Below are 19,918 nucleotides of genomic sequence, written 5' to 3'. Positions count from 1 at the left end.
CTGGAAGAAATCACGTTACACTGAAAATGCATGGAGAGGCAAATGAGGAGCCAGAGGAGTTAGACTGAAGGAGGTGAAGAATGGCTAGGCGGGGAGACGGCTCAAAGGCCAGCTCAGGGTTTATTGTAGAGAAGTGGTCCTGCAGAGGGGGTGTCCAGCAAGAGAGCTGGGGCCCCCCAGCCACTTATAGACTGAGGGTAGATAAAGAAGGTGGGTGGAAAAGTCCCAGGAAAGTCATCAATGACCGTCTGGCCCTCCCAAGATAATAACTTATCAAGGGCTGGTCATTTCTTCTAGTTCAGGTGGAGAGTTTCTAGCAAATGGCTAAAGGTGGATGTTTATTTTTAGGGCCAGGTGGAGAGTTTCCAGTAAGCCACCTTCAAGGGGCAGGGGGTCCAGTTCTAATATAGCTTCCCTTTTGTTCACCCTAACACTCACCTTTTAGCTCCACTCTGGGAAGCACAGAGAAGGCAGAAAGGAAGCAGGAAAAGAAAAAAGGGAGGAAGCTTATTTCTGCTCTGCTTAGACCCATCCTACTTTAAGAAGAAAAGGGGGGCCCTTTTGGCATACTTGAGGGGTGCAACATAAGAAGGGCAGGCTGCCTTAGCCTTGGCTTCAAGGCCATCTACCGTCATTGCAGCTCAGGGCTGCCATGGGGGCAGCTGGGGCCCAGAAAAGCCAAGAGACTTTCTAAAAGTCCCCTGGAAGTCTAAAGCTGAGGAAGGACTTGACCCTAGGGCCCTGGTCTCAGGATTGCTGGTGGACCCCACTGAGTTTCCCACTCTCCCCAATGCAGGATTATATGTCAGGTCCCTCAAGTGCCATGGTGAGGACACTGGGATTAGAGTTGGAGGCATTAGATGAGTCTCTTCCATTTTCTCATTCACAAAGCCTCCCTCAGGACCGCTGTAAGGAGGAGGCAGAGCACAGCCCTCGTGTGGGGTGGGGGTTGCTTTTGCAGGTAGGGACCCTTAGCACCTCAGGTCAGATGCTGCTGCTGACCTGTGGGAGGCAGAGGACAGCACATCAGGTAGACCCACCCCTGCCACAAAAGCCCACGCCCCACCCAGACCAATGGGATCAAGACACTTGCGTGTTCAGACACTTGGTTCCAAGTTCTTTCATCCTGTGGCCCCAGGTTTGGGTGATCAGAAAATGAGGGAAGCCAGGCCCAGCTGGGCAGCCCTACACTGACCACTGTTTCATCCCTGTCCTCCCCAAAGGTCTCTGGAACTCCTATTCGCCAGCGGGCAAAACAACAAGCTTCTCTACGGTGAACCCCCCAAGTCCCCCCGTGCCACCCGCAAGTTCTCCTCGCCGCCACCCCTGTCCATCAGCACATCGTCACCCAGCCGCCGGCGGAAGCTTTCCCTGAATATCCCCATCATCACAGGCGGCAAGGCCCTGGACCTGGCCGCTCTGAGCTGCAGCTCCAACGGCTACACCAGCATGTACTCAGCCATGTCACCCTTCAGCAAGGCCACGCTGGACACCAGCAAGCTCTATGTGTCCAGCAGCTTCGCCAACAAGATTCCAGATGAGGGTGACATGACCCCAGAGAAGCCTGAGGAGCCCTTGGCTCTCAGCAAGCAGAGTGAGTGGATGAGACTTGGTGCCCCCATAGGCAGCAGGGTCCCGGGCACATCCTGGTGGGATGCCCAGATGCCAGGGTGTGGCAGGCAGAAGTCTCCAGAGCATCACCATATTTTAGTTGACTGTCAGCACCCGTCCTCAGCATCCTGTGCTCATCGAGGTCTACAGTGGACATACCTGGGCCAGGCCCCGATCAGGGTCCAGGAGACAAAAGGCCATCAGCTCCTGCTCTCACAGATTCACAGTCTGGCTGAGGGGCTAACAAGGCACAGAAACACGGACACCTGACATGTGTTATGCTCAAGGGGCATGTGGATTGGGCTGGGGGCACCTTCAGGAGAGTCAGAGAGTTGGAGGCTTCCCAGAGAACCCATTAGATCTAGATGTTTACAGGAAGGAAGGAGAACATTCTAGACAAAAGGAAGGGACAGAGGAGCATCGTGTGCTCAGGGAGCACACCTGGAACGCTGGGTGTAGGAGCAGCGGCTGGGGAGGCTGCTGGGGCAGACAAGTGTCTCCCTCTTAAAGAGCTTCTCCTGACCATTCTAGAAGGGTCCAGTTTCGTTCTGCCTTGGGTCAGAGCAGGCCATATCGTGGGGACCACCAGCATAGTCTTGGTTAGCGAGCATGAGCACATGGGTGTGTGCACGCACACACGCATCTACCTGCTTTGGTCAGATGTCCCAGACTTTGAAGATGATCTCTGAGTTGAGAAGAGGGAAGGCAGAGGGCAGCCTCAGCAAAGGCACAGGTGGGAAGGGGTAGAGATCCCATGTGGCTCTATCACCAAGTGACATTCCCTGTGGCACATACAACAAATGGGTGATATGCCTGATTTGCACAACTGAAAATGGATTACCAAGGTAATAGGCAACCAGAAAGCCCCAAATGCCATCCTACAGAGGCAATGTATAGGTCTCTTAGCAAGGGAGCAGGGAACACAGAATTCCATGTAGCAGAAACCTGCAGTGAGTCCACAGGACAGTCCTAAGAAGTCATCAGGTATCAGGCTTCTTAACTAGTGATCCAGAGCCCCAATCCTGTTTAACTGTGTGCTTCTGTGTGCATAAGTGTGTGTGAGAGTGTGTGTGTGTGTGTGTGTGTGTGTTTCTAAAGAGAAGAACTGTGACTTTCATCGGGTTTTCACAAAAGGCCAAGTGTAAGTGTACTCACTTTCTGGTTGGGGAAGCTAAGGCCCAGAGCTGTTAAGAATTCATGAACTCACCATGCAAGATGTGGACTTTTAAATAATTCGTCTATTTTCTCAAAGTGTGTAGACTACGAGTCTCTCCAAATCAGGGAGACTTTGAATTTATTTTTCAAACCAGAGGCATGGGACAAGAGATACAGAGCAGTACTGTTGTGAGCAAGTCAGTGAAGATAGTCACCCTGAGACAGTTCACTAGAAAGAGATAAAGAGAGGGGGGGAGGTGGACTGTTCGCCTAGCATGTGCAAGGCCTTGGGCTTGATCCCTGGCAGAGAGGGGAGACGGGGATGTAGCTCTGTCACTAGGAGGCTGTTCAGAGAAGAGGGGACTTCCCTTCTTCTCTTGAGTAGAGGAAAACTCTATTCAATCATCCAACCACCCACGGAGACTCCAGGAACTTGGATTAACAACAAAAAGAATTTTGAAGCAATCCAGGAAGGAGGCACACAAGGTCACAGGCCAGCAGAGATTTACTTCGTGTAGGAGGACAAAGCAGGGAGAAAGGAAAAGCCTACTCCTTCTGACAAGCTAAGGAGGGAGCTAGGGCTCAGAGGGTGGTCTTCACCCAGGGTTTTTATGTCCCCTAACTGGGCTGGGGGGTTCCAGTGTAAACCTGATCACCTGGGTGTATGACCTGACAACTTTCTGATTACCCTGCTGTGATGCTATGGAGACAACCGTCCGAGTTGGCTTTACAATCAAAGGCTCTTGTGACATGGGTGTGTGTTCTTTATTGTCCTTTTCTGGTATTCTTCCTGGTCACAGAGATACAAAAAAATAAAACCAGCACTTTCTATTCCCAGACCTAATTACTCACCTGGGGCATTGTATCTCATTTGACACCAAAAAGAGGAGAGTGATGGAAATTTCGGATGCAAGTCTTTTCATTCTTGAACAATTGATTCAATTCCTTGCTGTTCTAGTGATTTTTCAGTCCTATTCCTGGTTCTGTCTCAGCTCCTGGACTGGATTAATATTATCTTTATTTTGATACGTTTTCTAATTTCCCTGTCACGTTATCCTAACTATCCTACTTGAGATCAGTGGTAGAGTATTCACCTAGCATGTGCAAGGCCTTGGATTCTATCCCTGGTAGAGGGAGAGAGAGAGAGAAAGAGAGCGAGAAAGAGATCTTATACTCAAAGTGTGGTTCATGGACCCACCATTACCTGGAGCTTGTTAGGATGGCAGACTTTCCCTCTGCAGGCCCAGGGGTCCCTGAATCACATCGTGCATTCTAACCAGATCCTGGGATGTGTCCATTAAGGTTTGAGAAGCCCTGATCGAACAAAAGCCATCATGAAGATTCCCAATGGTCATTAGCCTGTGAAAGGTTCTGATAAGGCCTGTGACAAAGAAAGCGGTTAAACCCTCTTCATCTGGGATACCCCGACTACTCTGCTTTGCTTCCATAAATTATAGGTGTGAGTTCTCAAATCAGTGAACAGTTATTTCTTTTTCTCTTCTCCCAGGCTCGGAGGTCTCTGTGAGAGAAGAGTCAGATGTTGATCAAAACCAGAGTGATGATGGGGACACTGAGACATCACCAACTAAATCCCCAACAACACCAAAATCTGTCAAAAGCAAAAACTCTTCAGGTAAGTTCAGCAGTGTGCAACTGCAGGTGGATTCCTTGGCGGGAATTTCTCAGGCTGAGTGGGTGTTATCCCTTGTGCTTTACGAGTGGCTCCTCAGGACAGTGACTATCCTATTTCACAATCCCAGAGACAGTGGGTACCGAACATCGTCTGGATGGGTCCCACTCTTCAACTCAACGAAGCCACTGATGACCTCAAGCAGGACTGTGTTTAACCAGCCAACATGGGGGCAGGGCAGCCCAGCACCTAGGGCTTGCTCATGGGAGAGCTTGTTCACTCCTAGGACTCAGTGTTGTGGTCCAGTCATGGGTCTTTTCATCAACTCAACAGGCTCATAGAGGCCATTTTTTCAAATAAGGAAAATGGGGCTAGGGACTTGGCTCAGTGGTAGAGCTTGTGCAAGGCCCTGAGTTCGATCACCAGCACCACAAAAAGAAAAAAGTATTCTGAACACTGATGGCCCTGCCCTCTTAACATCTCAGACTCAGGATCTCCAGGGTCCCAGAGGAGCTGACCTGGTCTCTGTCCCCCATAAAGCACCACTCCACTGCCAGGAGAGCTCTGACACACTCCAAGGCAGGAGAGCCTCCAAGGACAGCTCCTTATGACTCATGCTGCCTCTCTAAACCCCCACTCCACATGCAGAGGGTAACCTGAATTTCAACTCCCCAGTCTTGCAGGCCTTGGAAAGAAAGCCAGGAAGTACAAGTCATGTGGCTTTAGAGAGAAACTGCCTTACCTGGGCACCCTGCAACTTCTCAGTTATATAGCCCCAGCCCCTGGAAAAGCCACCTTTCAGAAATAAGCTTTCAGTGTTTAAAGTAAATCTCTTGCAGGCTGGGGATATAGCTCAGTTAGTAGACCACTTGCCTAGTATGCACAAGGCCCTGGGTTCGAGTCCCAGCACCCATTCATTCCTCACCACTTAAAAACTGTGACTTTGTCCTGATAAATATAGACTTTTTCCAGAGACTTTTAAGATGAAGTTTAAGGGTTTCTGGAGTCACTTCCTGCTACTTTTACTAATAAAAAATTGTCATCCATAAGAAAAGAAATAATTGTACTCAGTTGTTCACTGAGACTCACACCTATAATTTATGGACGCAAAGCAGAGTAAGTTAGGGATATCTCGGATGAAGAGGGTTTAACAGCCTTCTTTGTCATAGGCCTTCTGTAGCTTTTCACCCAATACAAACTACTATCATCTATGTTTTCTCTTTTAATATTGATTGTCCACCTTTGGAAGTAGGTATTAGCCCTGCTACACAGAGGAGATTCCTGAGATTCAGAGAGGTTAAGTAGCTTACCCAAAGTTACACAGCCAGTGATAGGGGAGAACTTCAGCCCAAGAGCAGTGCTCTCTCCAACCCACCAAGCCCATGCCCAATTTGGTGTGAGTTGTGGGTGTCAGACTTTGGACAGTCTGTGTCAGTTCTGAGTATACCAAAAGGACAAGCGAACTCACAATTCTGTCCTCAAACCGGCCTGGGCCTAGCAGGGCCTGACAAATGATGGGGTTGAGAGCCACAGAGATGGAAGTGGGGGTTGGAGGCCTTCTTCAGAAACCGAGGGTGGCAGGGCCTTCCCTGCCCGGGGATGGGGATGTCACCACAAGATCCTTCCCAGACACTTTAGGGGGGCCCAGACCCACACACAACCCCCTGCACCCCTTGTCCTGCTGGTCTAGGTGATGCATGCCTGGTTTTGTACCAGCCTGAAGGGCCAGGCCCAGGGTCGGCTAAGGGTTGGTTCCTTCCTCTCCACAGAGTTCCCGCTCTTTTCCTACAACAACGGAGTCGTGATGACCTCTTGTCGTGAACTGGACAATAACCGCAGCGCCCTCTCAGCTGCCTCTGCCTTTGCCATAGCCACAGCTGGAGCCAACGAGGGCACCTCAAACAAGGAGAAATACCGCAGGATGTCCCTGGCTAGTGCAGGTATATGGTAGTTCTGCACACAGGTCCTCGGGCTCAGCCCCTCTGCGGGCCTGGCAAGGGTGACAGTCATGGATCAGGGACCTGCCCCATGATAGCTGGAACTCAGATCCTGCTAACAGCACCCCCTCGCACAGCTCCCTGCTCCAAATAGCTACACTCACTCAGGGACCCCAAGCTTCCCACGTCATTATTTGTACTTTTACCACCCCCCACACATATTTCCTCTTACGGAGGTGCTGGGACAGAGGCCCCATCTCTCTGCACCACCTGGTGCTCTGCGCACCCAGGTCCAAGCCCCATGCCTGGAGCCAGGGCCACCTTGTCAAGGGCACAACCTGCCCCGCACCCTTCCCCCCAGCTCCAGTCACCAGTGGAATAAAATCTGTGCCATGATGTCTGGCATACCTCAAGGACAGCCTTGTCTCCACCACAGCGCACCCACCCAGATACACCCTCCACTCCCCTCCATCCACTTTGAGCCTTGGCTACCCACCCTGCCCCCACACTCTTCCATTGCTCTTGTCCTGCCTGGAAGCCTTTCCGGCCAACCAGCCCCCTTTGCTATTTGACCAGCTTCCACTCGTCACAAGGTCCATTGCGTCTGAGCGCCTCTGGATGGCCACCCTCCCACCACCCCCTCCAAAAGTGCTATGATCCCAAAGCACTGTCTGGAGTAGGGCCAAAGAGCTTTGGCTTCAGGTGGCCTGTGTCATCCTGAAGATAGAGAGGTCTGGGTATTTCTGAACTGTCCACTGACAAGTCATGGCATCCATCTTATGGGTCAGAAATTAGTTATTAAATGTTTTATTCTAAGACTGGGCATGGTGGTTCACATCTATAATCCTAGCTCCTCAGGAGGTAACATAGGAGGATCAAGGTCCAAGGCTGGCCCCAACAAAAACACAAGCAAGACTATCTGAAAAAATTTAAAAATACTAAAAGCAAAAGGACTAGGAGCATGGCTCAAGTGGTAGAGCACTTGCCTAGCAAATGTACAGTCCTGAGTTCAAGTCCCAGTTCCACAAAAAAAAATTATTCTCCCCCTGCCTGGCAGCCTCAAGTTGCAGCCCTAGATAACTGATCTGGGAGTCAAATCCAAACTAGAGCAATCTCTGCTTTTTGTCCTCACGTGTCCTTTTTCCCTTCCGCCACTGGTGTCACCAGGGTTTCCTCCTGACCAGAGAAATGGGGACAAAGAGTTTGTGATCCGCAGAGCGGCCACCAACCGTGTGCTGAACGTGTTACGACACTGGGTCTCCAAGCACTCTCAGGTAGAGGGGAGCTCTCCCCTCTCCTCGCACCCCCAAACAGGCTCCCGGGCGGTGGGGGCGGGGGGGGGCAGGGGGAGGGGGGAGGCGGAGGGGGAGGGGAGAGTTCCTGTACAGGAACCAGTGGCTTGGAGTAAGGGATTGCTGACAGGGTGACAAGGGGGAGGGAGCCCAAAAGCCACCCCAGTGTCCCCAGAAGGACCTGCTCAGATCCCCTAGGAGAAAATTAGTAACAGTCAAGAGGCACAGTCCTCAGTCCCCCTCTCTTGGCAGGAGGGTTATGGGTAGGCTGTGCCTCCTGGGCCTGCACACAGAGGCTGAGGGATAGTCCTTGGTCTCTCCCCAAGTGCCTGGTCCCTCAGAGTCTCAAGGCCTTCCTGGTGCCCTGCCTCAGTCAGTGAGAAGGCCAGGAGGTAGGACAGCCACCATGGGCAGGAACACCAGCTCCTCCTCTGGCCAGGCCCAGCACTGCAGGGCAACTTGGAAACAGTAGCCAGACCCCCCCCATGCCATCTTCCCACAGGACTTTGAGACCAACGATGAGCTCAAATGCAAGGTGATCAGCTTCCTGGAGGAGGTCATGCACGACCCAGAGCTCCTGACCCAGGAGCGGAAGGCAGCAGCCAACATCATCAGGTAGGGACTCAGGGTGGCACATGCTGGTACAGGGAGGGCCCCTGTGTCACTAGTGCTGGCCAGAGGCCAGGCAGGAGAGCAGCCCCAGGCAGGATGTGTGTCAGGGTAGAGGTAAGCCTCTAGACGCCTGGGAACTGAGCACCCGACTTCCACAGCCAGGCTCGGAGTGGGTGGTCCATCTGTCCATCCTCCCTTCCTCCCCATCAGACCTTGAGCAACTTGAGGCAATGAGTGTGCAGCCTCTCCCCATGTATCCACAGGTGCTGACACCTGTCCAGCCCGTGCCATCCAGTGTGGTAGGCACAAGCAACATGAAGCTATTTAAATCTTAGTGAGCAAAAAATGAATAAAATTAAAATTGAGTTCCTCGGTCCTCTGTGCCACATGTGCCTAGTGGCTCCTGTGCTTTCCCATTTCCTTACTGTCATGATTTCTCCTGGACAGTGCTGGCTCAGGGAATGTCAGTTGGATTGAGCTCAGTTAAACTGTTTATCCCCAAACTTGCACCTGTTCCTGCTCCCCAGTCTGCCTTTCCAGGCAGAGGTCAGGACCCAGGCTGCCCCACGTCTGAGCCAGTGACTCACTGTTGAGCTATCCAGGACCTTTCTCTGAGCCTCCTTTTTCTCCCCTGTAAAATGGGTGAACAGTACTCACTTTGAGGGTGGAGTGAGCCTGGGTGAGATGGTGCGTGTGACTTCTGCAGGTTGCTCAGGTGTTAGGCATAGGCTCACCAGTCACCTCACCTACAGCTCTTGTCCGTTGGACTCAGACTGTCCTCCTCTCACAGCCAGCCTCTCCTCCTCACTTCCATCCACAACCCAACCCCCAGTCATTGTCTGTGTTACACCAGGTCCTGCTCAGGCAGGACCATGACCTGCCCACAACCCAAGTCTCCAGCCTCCTTCCCCCAACCAACCACTTTCCTACCCCAAGGCCTCAGGTATGGGGCCCATTGCTCCCCCAAGTTCACACTCCAAGAATCTCCTCAGGCCTCCCCCCAACCTTCATAACCTCCTCCCTGTTTGCACGCGCACACCCACACACGCTTGTGCACATGGGTATACAGGGGCACACAGCCAGGTCCTCCCTAGGAAGCCCAGGGGAGTGTGCTGAGCGCCTGATCACATTAACCCAAGGCACCCAGGATCTAGGAGCTGTTCTGAGCAAAAGAGCAGGCTTGGAGTGGAGTGGCCCTGCTTTGAGCTCCAGGACTGCTGCTGTCAGCTGTGGGCCTCAGATGAACCAGTTCTCAAAGCATCTGTTTCCTGTTTTGTCCCCTAATGAAGACAAATTGAAATCCCAGTTCCTGGTACCTTATTTGGAAATAGACTGTTGATACAAAGAAGCCATCAGGTTGGGCTCTAACCCAATATGACTAGTATGCCTGTAAGAAGGGGAGGTGTAAACACAAATACGCAGACACAGACAGACAGACAGACAGACAGACACACACACACACACACACACACACACACACACACAGAAGAAAGTTGATGCAGTCACAGGGAGAAAAATGGCCCCATGCCATTATGCATGGAGTGTAACTGTACACGCTGATGCCCGCTGCCAGGGCCAATCTGTAGGCAGAGTGCCACCCTCCAGCCCCAGAGCCCGCAGACCCCTGCCTGCTCCCCACACCATGCCCCCAGGCCTGGCTTTCAGCCCACGCCCAGCCTCTACCCCTCTGCCACCAGGATTCACAGACTGTGCCGCTATGTTCCATCACAGCAGGTGGAAGGCCCTTTGGCCTGACTTTGAGGATCCACCCTCACTTCCCCATGTCCAATTTTCCCCTCAACATAGTCCTGCCTCAGGCTCTTGGGCCACCAGTCTGCTGCCTCTGCTCCTCTGTGCCCCTCTAGTCAAGCCACGCCTGAGGGACATCCTGTCTAAGACCCTAGCACCTCCTGCCGGCTTTGGTCCTCCAGGCACCTGTCATTCCATGTGCACGTAGGATTGTCGGTTGTATGCCTAACCAAAGCCACAGAGACAAATCAGACACAGTCCTGAGTTCAAGGGTCCCCTGCCCAGGGTCTCTATGGGGCCAGGCCCATAGGCCGAAGTACATAGGAAGCCCAGAGGCTGAGGGAGTCCCAGGAGGGGACCTTACCCAGCCAGGAGGGCCGAGACCCTCAGGAATACATAGGTAAGGAAGAGAGGGGAAAGAGGCTCTGTGCAGAGGCCATGAATAAGGATCTTGAGGCATGGGGGGACTGCAGAGTGTCATGGCTGCCTGGGCTGCCCAAGAGGTTAATCTGACCTCACCTTCCCCCTTCTCCCTAGGACTCTGACCCAGGAGGACCCAGGAGACAACCAGATCACGCTGGAGGAGGTCACACAGATGGTGAGCAGGACCATCCTTCCCCTGCCTCACCCAGGTGGTCCTTCCTACCCTTCCCACCCCATGACCCACTAATTGTACACAGTACCACCTGCATCCATTTCCTGTGACTGCATGACAAAGAGCCACAAACTTGGTGGCTTCGAATGACAGAAATGGATTCGCTCACAGTTCTGGAGGCCAGAAATCTGAAATGAAGGTGTTAGCAGAGCCACGCACTCTCCAAAGGCTCTAGGGGAGTACCCCTCCTTGCCTCACCCAGTTTCTGGTAGCCCCAGGCACCCCTTGGCTGCATCACTCCGATCTCTGCCTCCATGGTCATGGGGCCATTTTTCTCCCTGTGACTGCATCAACTTCTTTCTGTGCGTGTGTGCATGTGTGTGTGTCTCTGTCTGTGCCTGCATATTTGTGTTTACACCTCCCCTTCTTACAGGCATACTAGTCATATTGGGTTAGAGCCCACCTGATGTCTTCTTTATATCAGCAGTCTATTTCCAGATAAGGTACCAGGACCTGGGATTTCAATATGTCTTCATTAGGTGACAAAACTTAACCCATAACACTACATCTCTTTTCTTCATCCATTGGCCCCATTACTGCCTTGTCCTATTCTTTCTCCCCGTCACATACCCGTGGAAGGAGGAGGGTACAATGATGGGGTGCCCTGTGTGCAGGCACTGTGTCTGACTCTTAAGGACTCCAGACACTCTCACCAATGATGCTGCAAGTTTGCATCACTACCGCATCTTACAGATGAGGGCCACCCACCCAAGAGAGGCTGTGCATGAGGAAGTGGCAGTGATGAGTGAGTGTCACACTCAGGTCTAGCTAACCCCAGCAAAACTCACTCCCTACCACACCGCCTCATCCGGAGGAGTCAGGATGGGTGCACTGGCTACCCAGAAACTTCAGGAGCCCAGAGGAAAGCTGTGCCCACCACAAGGAAGTTTGAGCTAACAGTGGCGTTGCACACAGTGGAAGGGAATGACAGTCATGTGTGCTTCCAGCACCTGACTAAGACCAGCTCTTCTTTCAGGTTAGCCACATGCATCCCCCAAGTACCATCGTGAGCTACACACGGTAGCCAGGGGAGCTCAAGATAGACTCACTCTCACCTCCCTAGTGCTGGAGTCTGTGCCATGCTGCTGAGCCCAGGCTGGGTGGGTGACCTCTGGTCTGTTACAGGTGGCCAGTGTGAGGACACAGGGCTCTGGGTCCTGAGCCCCAGATCCTCTTTCTCATTGACACCTCCCTCCTGACATATAAGTGGTGTCACCCACGGAGAGGCCCAGTGCCCTGCCCACACTCTGTCCCAGGTTGGCCCAGGGAGTTGCAGGGCTGATGGCCCCTGGATCCCACACATGCTTCTCAGGCAGGGAAGTTGGTGGTGTCTAGACAGGACACTGTTCATCCAGACTGACCCTCCGGCTGGAAGGCTGGATAAAGTATCCCCAGTGACTTCCCAAAGGGATAGACTGCCCTGTGTTTTTATTTCCCAGTAGGGACCCCACTAGAGTGTTTACCCCTCAAGAGTATGAGGGCCCCTTGTTCCTTCATGAACAGCCTAAGGCTCCTCCAGGAGCAAAGGCACTGAGCCTCCACCAGGCCCTGACATGGTCCCCAGAGCCTGTGAAGGGCAGACTCGGCAGGGAGGAACCATGACTTCAGCAAGGAGGAGAGAGCTGATTGCCAGGAGGTTTCTGACAAGCCTGGCAGAAGCTGCTGGCTCTGAGCTGGGCTTCCTGGGTCACTTTCTTTTCCAGACCACACCAAAAGGAAGCAAGAAGGTCTCCGTCCCTCCTCACCATCCCCACCTCACCTTCTCCTGGCCCCAAACCTCATGCAGGCCTCTGGGCCACTCAGCATCCAAGGCTACTGAGCCACACCCCAGCTTGACTCCCTGAACTCCCCCCTTGGTCCAGCCATCCTGGGCCCACCACTGGTCCTTGCCTGGTGACAGTATCTCAGAGCCTCTCTGCCCTCATCCCTGTATGCCCTCTGCCTTCCTAAGAACATATCATCCTTCCAGGCTCCTACATGTGGGCTTCTATTCCCTGCCTGGCGACTCTGCCTGCGACACACAGTAGAGCTGTTGTCCCACCCTGTCCCTGTCTATTCAGATGACAGCAGCCTGTGCCTGAGGTCCCTGAAGTCCAGTTGTGTTTTCAGGTCCATGAATTTCCACGGTGTAAGCAAGGCCTGGCAATGCAGACAGACTTCACTGTTTGCCTAGATCAGAGGGAAGGGAACACAGCTGGAGGAATGGCTGTCCCCTGGACGTGGGTGGGGTCCACTTGTCTTGTGGTTACTGCAGATGGGCCACTTGGGCTCTCAGCCAGCTGCAGGAACTTCTTGGCTGAGAGAAGTGAACATGAAAATGCGGAAGTCCCTAGTGGTGGGATGGGCCTCTCTCTGACTCCACACTGCCATCTGAGCTGCTCCCTTACCCCCGTGTGCCCCAGGGTGCAAGGGGTCCTTATTCCTGACTCATCCCTCAATGGACCCAGGCTCCTCCCAAGGCCAGCACAGCTGTTCCTTTCCCCTTCACCTCCCTCTTCCCCATCCCCTCCCCATCCAGCAGACCTTCTGTGAGACCCTCATGCCGGAGCACACTGGCTCCCCAAGCCCACCCCATCTCACCATATGTGTTTCCTGCCTAATGTTTGCTTGAGTACCAGGCGATGGACACCCTTAAGGTAGCAGCCACAGGTGATTCCCGGGGTCCAAGGTCATGGTAGCCGAGAACTGAGCCAGATGCCTGCTTCTGGGCACAGGACAGGAAGAATGTTGTCTCAAAAGCTTAGCACACCTAGGAGTCCACACCTGCTAGTGACTTTGAAAAGGAAATTGGTTTGGGGCCCAGACAGAACCTGAAGCAAGTGACCAGTCACAGCCTGGAGTCGTATGACCTGTGCTCCAGTCCCAGTTGGTCTGTTTCCGGCTGAGTGACTTGGATCCAGCATCCATACACTGGGGTAGAGGTGGCTTCCTACAGAGTGACTGCCAAAAGGGACAATCCTCTTCAAACATAGGCCACAAGCACACAGAGCACGGCACGCAGTGGGGTCCAGCTCCCTGATCACGCCCCACCCATCCACCCACCCACCTGAATCCAGCAGGCATTCCCTCAGCCATGTGACAGAAAGCCCCAAGGTGCCTGACACACCACTTTGCTCCCTCAGGCAGAAGGTGTGAAGGCAGAGCCCTTTGAAAACCACTCAGCCTTAGAGATCGCAGAACAGCTGACCCTGCTGGACCACCTGGTCTTCAAGAAGATTCCTTATGAGTAAGTGGGTGCAGACACCAGCCCCTTCATCTCCATCCAAGGCGCTTCAGTGTGACCCTGACATGTGGCAGTAGACTCCAGAGCTGCATGGACTCGCCTCGGTTCAGAACAAAAACTCCCAGGGTCCCCTTCCCACCCCAAGTTCTCTCTGGCCCATCAGCTGTACACACACTCTTCCAGAAGCATCTGTAACTCAGAGCTCTGCAGGTCTGAAAGAGTAGGTGTGCATGGATGTATGTGAAGGAGTGTGTACATGTCATGTGTGCACAAAACCCTTAGAGACAGACTTTGGGATCAGGTCTGGACTTTGATGAAGCCCCAAGGCCTGGTGCTGCCCGCCTGGCTGTAATCAGTCACCAGTATGCTACTTGGGTAATTCCATGCCCTCTTCCTTCGTCTGACAGTGTTCCAGCTTGGCACTTGGGAACACTGTTTAATGAGTGCACAGTGTTCCCTAAGTCATGGAGTGGCTTGCAGCTTATGGCCAATGCTGCACTAACATCCGTGTGTCCAAATATTTCTCTGAATTTCTAACTGATCCCAAGTCGTTCTAACTGATCCCAAGTAGTTTCCCTAAATTGGTGTCCCCAGATCTGAGGCTACCCGTCATCGTAGGGCTTTTGAGCTCTGCCTTCCAGAAGGGGAGACCAACACCTCACAGCCTTCATGCACAGCTGTGCCCTCACCTAAATGGTGAGTGTTGTGTTCTGGAAGCTGCCATGTCCCCAGGATGTAGAAGCAGCCATTATTCCTGGCACACCCCCTCAGGGAGGACAAAGCAGGATGTTTTCACGTGAAGTTGGCCTCCCCTGGCCATTTCTAACTGTGGAACTCCACCCAGGTGCTGCTCCAGATCACGTTCTAGCCAGGACCTCCCATGAGGTCCCTGGTGCTGGTATGGCTTGGCAGGCTCCTTTTACCTTTCATGCAGCCATTTTTTTTTTTTTTTTTTTGGTGACCTTAGGTCACCCCTGTTCTACAGACCAACCACTGAAAAATGACTAAAATATGAATTCTCTTTGCCAAAAAAACAAGCTCCATAACAAAACCTGAGGTGCCCACCCCACTTGGTGGTGGTTGGTGAGATGCCTTCCCAGACTTTCTTTCTACGAGGAAAGTTCTGTCATTATTTCCATTTTACAGATGAGGAGAGTGAGGCCCCAAAGCACAAAGGGCCTGCCTGAAAACACAGAAGATGCAAAGCAGAGCTGGGCTCGGGCCCGGGTTCCTTGCTCTGTAGGGCTCCCCACAGAAGTGACAACCTCACCAAGCAAGGTAATCAGGAAGTGGCGAAAGGACTGAGGCACCCTAACATCACCCACCTTTCCTTCCTGCAGGGAGTTCTTCGGACAGGGCTGGATGAAGCTGGAGAAGAATGAAAGGACTCCTTACATCATGAAAACCACCAAGCATTTCAATGACGTGAGTGCAAGCAGGCAGTGCCCTCTGCCCAGCTTGTCTCTGGCAGGACCCTCAAGGGGCTGAGTGGAAGTCAGGAACCAGCCCACACAGGTCCCCTCCAATGCCCTCACCCTCAGCCACATGACCCAGGGCAGGTGGTGTCACCGCAGTCTCAGTTTCTTCATCTGTGAAATGGGCTAACCATAGACCGGTCACATGCAGATGAACTGAGACCATCATTTAAAGATACTCAGCTGGTGGCTTATGGGGAGCCTCCCTCCCAACCAGGAGGGAAGTGAGGACCACAAGGAGTCATCCTAGGGCAGGTGTCATGGGGAGCCCACAGCAGAGGCTATAGAAAGGAAGGAAGGCCTATTTATTATGGGTCTTATTTTTAACCTCATCTCAGTGTTAGAAACAAGTGATATTAGGTTGTAAAACAGCAGACAATCCCTGTAGAATACGTACATTACCTAGAACCCTCTGGTCCTCCTGAAATGTTAGCTACAAGTTTCAACTACCCTGGAAATGATGTCCTAACTACCTCCTTGCCTTTCATGACGGGTGAGATGGCCCTCAGGAAGGCATTAAAGAGATAGGAGGGCTGGGCACTGGTGGGCCACGCCTATAATCCTAGCTACTCAGGAAACAGAGATCAGGAGGATCATGGTTCGAAACCAGCCCAGGAAAATAGACCCTATATTGAAAATACCCAACACAAAAACAGGGCTGGTAGAGTGTAGGCCTCAAGGTGTAGTCCGTGAGTTCAAACCTCAGTACCAAAAAATAAAATTAAAAACAGAGACAGGAGGCCCAGAGCTTCTGAGAGGATGGCTGGGTTTGAGCCAAGGGCTTGTGAGTGGCCCAGGCATCTGGCCATTCCAGCCCCTTCCTTCCAGAACCCCCTTCCACCACCGTTTTTCCTGGAGATGAACTGTTGAGATGGGACTGGACACCAAACCCGCAAAGTAGCCCCATGTGTGCACCATGAAAGGCCTGAGCTGACTCTGTTTAGGGCACTAAGTTCAGACAGGTGTATCACATATACTCAAATGCACACACATGCACACACACAGGAACACACAGCTCCCAGCAGCTCTTCTCAGGGAAACATGAGAGCAGCAGAGAATTGGGGGCCAGACAGGTCTCAGAATCTTCTGAGGCAAGACTCACACCTGCAGGGAGCTCGATGGTCTTTTAGGAAAGTAACCTCAGCCTGGTGCCGGTGGCTCACACCTGTAATTCTAGCTACTGGGAGGCTGAGATCGGGAGGACCACAGTAGGAGACCAGCCCAGACAAAATAACCAGGGAAAAATGGACTGGAGGTATGGCTCAAGAGGTAGACAGCCTGCTTTGCAAGCATGAAGTCCTGAGTTCAAAGCCCAGTTCCACCAAAAAAAGAAGAAGAAGAAAGAAGTAAAGTAGCTTCTAATGTTTTCCACAACTGCCTCTAACAGAGTTCCCACCTTGTGCCTAACACTGATAATCCCATTTAAAGCTCACACCAGCCCTAAGAGATGGAGGCTATTTTCACAGTTGAGTTCCTGAGAAGCCAACCCTTTAGAAGGGTCTCCTGACTAGTGTGTGACAGCGTGTGCCTTCCATGGCTGCACAGTGTGGTGATGCATGCCTGTAATCCTAGCACTGGGAGACAGAAGCAGGATGTGAGCTCCTGTTTCAGGCCAGCCTGGACTACATAGAGAAACCCTGTCTCAAAAAAACAAGAGCTGGGCATGTAGCTCAATGGCAGAGCACTTGCCTAGTATGGGCAAAGCCCTGGGTTCCATCCCCAGCACCAAAAAAATAAAATTCAATTGAAAATGAATAGATAAAGCCTCTTAGGGCTGGGGATGTGGCTTGGTGGTAGATTGCTTTCTAAGCATGTCTAAGGCCCCGGGATCAACTCCCAGCCTGGGAAGTAATTGCTCCAGCTCCAACCCTGGGACCCAGCCACTTGCAGCCTTGTGACACCCTGCAAACATGTGCGCTCGGCACCTTCATTCCTCTGAGTTGAATCACCAGCACCAGTGAAGAGCCTTTGATAGTGGGGGTATTAACACATGACTCCACTTGTCCTGACTGCCTGGCCAGGACCCCACATATCAACCTCAGCAAAGGATGGGCAAACACGCCCCATGTTGCAAAGCAGAGGAGAGAGGGGCCTCTGTGTTTCTGTAGTGAACACAGCACGGAATGGAGACCCCCATGTCCTCCCAGGATTACAGAAAACAACAGAGACCAGGCAAGGCCCCAGGAAACAGACCTGCCAGAGGCCTGAGTGTGACCACTCCTCAGCCACACTGTCCTCCCCCTCCCCAGTCCCAGGATGGAGTCAGTGCAGAATAAGGAACAGGAAGCAGTGGGCAGGCACATGGTAAGGGCTTCCTAGGAATCTCATTAGCCCCGTGATTCTCACTTTACAGAAAAAGAAACTGACGTTCAAGGAGGTTACGTGGCACTGCCCACATTATGGCAGAGAAGTTCCTGTTGAACCCACGCAGTCGGCCTCTGGAGGCTGCCCTCACACTTGGCATTTGGCCATCTCTGTTCAGATCCATGGTTTTTATTCAGAGACACACAATGTGTGCCCATGACAGTGACTGTCTTAGTTGCTTCCTGACACAGTTCGTTTGCTATTCCCTAGTCCTAGTCCTTTTGCCTCTAATGTCCTTATCCTACTGACAGGTACTGGCTAGGATCTCTGGTACTGGGGCCAGACGTAGGTGAGACAGGCGAGGTACCCGACATAAGGATCCCGGTCTCTACTGCACTTGCGTCCCAGTGTCCTGCTTGCCTTGTCCTTGTCCCAACCCTCTCCAGGGATAGAAATGGTGACAGTGTGTTCTTGCTTTTATTTTTTTATTTTATTTTATTTTCCAGTACTGGGATTTGAACTCAGGGCCTACACCTTGAGCTACTCCACCAGACCATTATTTTTTTTTTGTGATGGGTTTTTTCAAGATAGGGTCTCATGAACTATTTGCCTGGGCTGGCTTTGAACCGTGATCCTCCTGATCTCTGAGCAGCTAGCATTACAGGCGTGAACCACTGGTGCCTGGCTGTTCTTGCTTTTAAAGGGAATGCTTCTATGTAGGGTGGTGGGGGGTTTGTTAAAGCTTTAAAAATTCCTTTCTAAGCTGGGTGCCAGTGGCTCACGCCTGTAATCCTGGCTACTCGGGAGAGTAGCCTGGGCAAATAGTTCATGAGACCCTGTCTTGAAAATATACAACACATAAAAGGGCTGGTGGCATGGCTCAAGTGGTAGAGTGCCTGCCCTGAGTTCAAACCCCAATGCTGCCACACACACACACACATACACACAAAAATTTGTTTCTATTCTTACATCCTAATAGTTTTTACGTGAATGATTACTGACTTTTATCAATAATATATTTATGCAGCTGATAAGATGGTTACATAGTTTTTCTCCTTTAATCTATGGATGTAATAAATGACAGCTACACATCTTCTTTTCATCTTCAAAGATCCGTGAATCTCAGGGACAGACCCAGTGTGGTCACGGTGTGTAAGTGGATGGGAGTGTGAATTTTCTTTCTTATCTTGTCCATCTCTGGTGTTGGTATCAAGGTGATGCCAGCTCCATGGACTAAATCAGCAAGTATTTGATTTTTCTTTCTTCTCTGGAAAATTTGACCTCTTCCTTTCAATTAATATAACTTATGTAAAATTGTTTTGTTTTGCTTTGTTTTATGGCAGCACTGCAGATTGCACTCAAGGCCTTGCACTTGCTAGGTAGGTGCTCTACACTTGAGCCACACACACATCCCAGCCCTTTTTTGCTTTAGTTCTTTTTCAGATGGGGGTCTCACATTTTTGCCTAGAGCCAGCATCAGACAATGATCCTCCTACCTATGCCTCCTGCATAGTGGGGATTACAGGCATGTACCACAACATCCAACTTATTTGCCCAGGCTGGACTCAAACCAAGATCCTCCCAACTTCCACTTCCAGAGTAGTTGAGATTATAGGCATGCACCACCACACTCGGCTGTTAAAAGTATTTTTAAAACTATTTTTGCATTCAATAGAAAGATAGTGTAACTATTACTTCAATTTAACTAGAAGATACAATACATGCACTTTTTTTTGCATCAACATTCCCCTCCTGACTCTCTTAAATACTTGTCCATGCATAAGCAGGTTCATCAGTCCCTTATTCCTAAGGTCTATCCCTAAGAAATTGCTTTTGAGCAGGTTTCTTGATGGTAAAGTTTTATTGTTTTTATTCACTTGTAAACGTTCCTCTAACACCTTTACTTTTAAAATAACAAGTAATTTTTTTCACTTTTCATTTTAAAATAATTACAGATTTACAGGAAGTTGCAAGGAAATGAGCAGGGTGGTTGGTACTTCCTGTTGCCCCAGCTCCTAGCGATTCTATTCCCGGATGTCCAGCCCCAGTTTCCACCCCCCTGGCTACTCCAGAGCCAGCCTACGTTTGATTTGTCTGAGTGGATGTGACTGCTGGTCAGGTCACAAACTGCACATGGGAGACCAGCAATGCTGCTAAGTGTGTGTCCTGTCCAAGCAGGTTGCATGACGGGAGATTCCCTCAGAAATTGGGTCATCGTAACAACTCTTCCAGGAAAACTTCAGAATACCTTGTCAAGTTCCGGAGAGAATTCGCA

The 19,918-nt window shown here is 51.5% G+C and overlaps 1 protein-coding gene and 1 long non-coding RNA gene across 2 annotated transcripts in view; one reads left to right on the top strand and one right to left on the bottom strand.

Annotated features, from left to right (window-relative positions):
• Positions 1 to 19,918, top strand: part of Rasgrf1 (Ras protein specific guanine nucleotide releasing factor 1) — a 114,711-nt gene that overhangs the window by 76,815 nt on the left and 17,978 nt on the right. The window contains exons 15-22 of the mRNA XM_074061632.1: positions 1,224 to 1,594; positions 4,274 to 4,399; positions 6,166 to 6,336; positions 7,501 to 7,607; positions 8,128 to 8,240; positions 10,524 to 10,584; positions 13,764 to 13,867; positions 15,205 to 15,289. Coding sequence (XP_073917733.1) covers positions 1,224 to 1,594; positions 4,274 to 4,399; positions 6,166 to 6,336; positions 7,501 to 7,607; positions 8,128 to 8,240; positions 10,524 to 10,584; positions 13,764 to 13,867; positions 15,205 to 15,289 — 1,138 coding nt within the window. The remainder of the gene's footprint in view (positions 1 to 1,223; positions 1,595 to 4,273; positions 4,400 to 6,165; positions 6,337 to 7,500; positions 7,608 to 8,127; positions 8,241 to 10,523; positions 10,585 to 13,763; positions 13,868 to 15,204; positions 15,290 to 19,918) is intronic.
• The window catches only part of LOC109697211 (uncharacterized), a 51,266-nt gene continuing 34,558 nt past the window's right edge, over positions 3,211 to 19,918 (bottom strand). Inside the window, exon 7 of the long non-coding RNA XR_012443865.1 lies at positions 3,211 to 4,080. This is a non-coding gene — a long non-coding RNA (uncharacterized lncRNA). The remainder of the gene's footprint in view (positions 4,081 to 19,918) is intronic.

This window comes from Castor canadensis, chromosome 19 (assembly GCF_047511655.1).
Source record: "Castor canadensis chromosome 19, mCasCan1.hap1v2, whole genome shotgun sequence".
Classification (NCBI taxonomy): Eukaryota; Metazoa; Chordata; class Mammalia; order Rodentia; family Castoridae; genus Castor; species Castor canadensis.
This window is presented reverse-complemented; position numbering and strand designations above follow the sequence as displayed.